The following is a 2,255-nucleotide window of genomic DNA, read 5'->3' as shown; positions in this document are numbered from 1 at the left end:
AGTATCAACGGAGATCACTCAGACTTTTCTGGCACAATCCTCTGCAGCATCTTCTCAATGTCTTCGAGCTTCGCCGTGATGTTGGCAACGTTCGCCTTCTCAAGCGCTTGCACAGCCTTTGCGGCGGAGTCACTCTCGGTCGGTGCTGCCTCGGCGTGTCCAATGATCACTGCAGCTTCCACGGCTTCGTAGGGCAGAGGCTTCCTGTGGAACATGCGGGAGCGTTTCCTGTTGAGGTAGATGTTGCATCTGGGCTTCAGGCGACAGATCTTGTCCAGTTTCTCGGCCGAGTGGAAGGGGAACAGTTTCGTCTTGATCGCGAATCGCGTTAGCCTTTCGTACGTGATGATGTAGGAAGCCTGCTTGGACAGCCTTGCAATCCTGCCGAGCGTCTGCAACTTGGCGATGTCGTCGACGGCCAAACCTATCAGGAGGTTCGCCATGAGCACGCACACGAGGAACAGGAACAGGGCCAGGAAGATGTAGCAGAGGATGGGGGTATCGTCACCAGAGACCTCCACCAGAGACCCGTAGTCGATCTCGCCGATCATCATCATCAAGGTCCTCACCATGCTGGGGATGAAGCCATGGAAGTTTTCGCTCTTGTAAAAGAACACTCGGAACGCCAGAGAGAACCCAATGAGGAGACTCGAAAAGGCCATGATGAAGTAGATGAGGGACTTGGCGATCCTGGAGAACATGAGGATATACGTTCCGAGGGCCGGGAAGCGCCCCAGGAGCATCATGAGCTCAACCCAGCTCGAGAAAATGGACACCGCCGCGAGGTTCGTGAATGTCGAACCGTGGCTTAAGATCTGATCCTGGATCTCTGCTGCGTCGTCCAGGTACGAGAAGACGATGATGGCCGAGGTGGAGAGAGAGGTGAATTTCGTGAGCGATTCCCAGGACTTGAAAAACTTCTTCGGGTGCGCGCACATGTTGAGAATCTCGGGCACAAGGACGAGCAGGTAGATGCAGATGTAACTCACGCGAAAAGCCCGACCGCGCACGAGGTTGTCTGGACGGGCATCCGACTGGAAGATCGAGTCGATATAAGCCGTGTGCATCGTCAGGAAGATGAAGAAGGTGAGGACATTTCCGTAGAAGAAGAACTTGATCTTATTCCACTTCTTGTAGAGGAAGCTCTCGATGAGCGGGTGTTTCAGGAGGGACTCTGCTTCGCCGACGTTGATCTCCGGGATGAGGGAGCTCTGGATGTCCTGGTCCACGGGAAGCAACACCGAGTAATCGAACGAGATGTGGAAATCGGGGTCGCGACGGAACTTGTTCGGAATCCTCACGCAGGAGTCGAACAGGCGGGAAAGAAGCTCCTTGGCCGAGGGCAAGTTGTCGATAATGAGCGAGGATCGAGTCACGCCGTCGCAGTCCTTGCGCGTGAGGTGGTCCCCATTTCTGATCAACAGTTCGCAACAGTCTATCGAACTGCTATACACAGCGCAATGGAAGGGCTCGCGGCCGCTTTTGTCTTCCTTTGTTATGAGGTCTTTCATTTGCCCGGTTTTCAGGAGAAGGTCCAAGCTGGTGGCGCAGCCTCGGTGGCAAGCTGCGTGAAGGACGGAAGCTCCCTTGGTGGTCACACGTAGCGGATCCGCGCCCATGGACAGTAGCAGCTCAACCAGATTCGGCAACCCAAACCTAGCGGCTAAATAAAGCGCCGATTCGCCGTAAGAATTAGTCGTATTCACATCGACTCCCGCTTCGAAAAACAGCCTCACAATTTCGAGAAGGATGGCCTCCTCCACGCTCCCGTGGTCTTCGATGAGAGCCGTGTGAAGCACCGTGTTCCCGTCGCAGTCGCGAGTGTGGAGTACCTCCTGGACCACTTTGTCCTGCAGTAAGATGTTGATGATCTGGACGCTGTGTACGCGGGCGGCCATGTGCAGCACGCAGCACCCCTTGCCGTCGAGAGCTGTCAAATTGGGCTTGTAGGTCAGCATCAGCTTCACGGTCTCCACGTCGCCCAGACGGACGGCCGTGTGGAACGGCGTCTCTCGTGTCGTCTGCTCGTGGGGCGGAGGCTCGCACTCGGTGTCCGTCGAGGCGCCGTGGCGAAGGAGCTCCTCGATGCCTTTGTGCCACTCCCTCTTGACGGCGAGATGCAGGGCGGTGTTCCCGTGGTCGTCGAGGGAGAGCGCCTGGGAAGCACGGGAGACTGTAGTTTATTTATGCTTTCGTTTTATTTCATTTACTCTTTTATTATGGGGTTGCGATCAGTTGGTTTTCCTTAGCTCGAA

General features: G+C 55.6%; 1 protein-coding gene across 2 annotated transcripts in view; it reads right to left on the bottom strand.

Annotated features, from left to right (window-relative positions):
• The window catches only part of LOC119586812 (transient receptor potential channel pyrexia-like), a 7,924-nt gene continuing 5,669 nt past the window's right edge, over positions 1-2,255 (bottom strand). Inside the window, exon 5 of one of the 2 annotated variants that reach the window (XM_037935537.1) lies at positions 1-2,156. In XM_037935537.1, the coding sequence (XP_037791465.1) occupies positions 15-2,156 (2,142 nt within the window). In that variant the 3' untranslated portion in view covers positions 1-14. The remainder of the gene's footprint in view (positions 2,157-2,255) is intronic. The other variant, XM_037935538.1, reaches the window with a different exon arrangement.

Source organism: Penaeus monodon, chromosome 22, assembly GCF_015228065.2.
Source record: "Penaeus monodon isolate SGIC_2016 chromosome 22, NSTDA_Pmon_1, whole genome shotgun sequence".
NCBI classification, from domain to species: Eukaryota; Metazoa; Arthropoda; class Malacostraca; order Decapoda; family Penaeidae; genus Penaeus; species Penaeus monodon.
The sequence above is the reverse complement of the archived record's forward strand: the minus strand, read 5'-3'. Positions and strand labels throughout refer to the sequence as shown.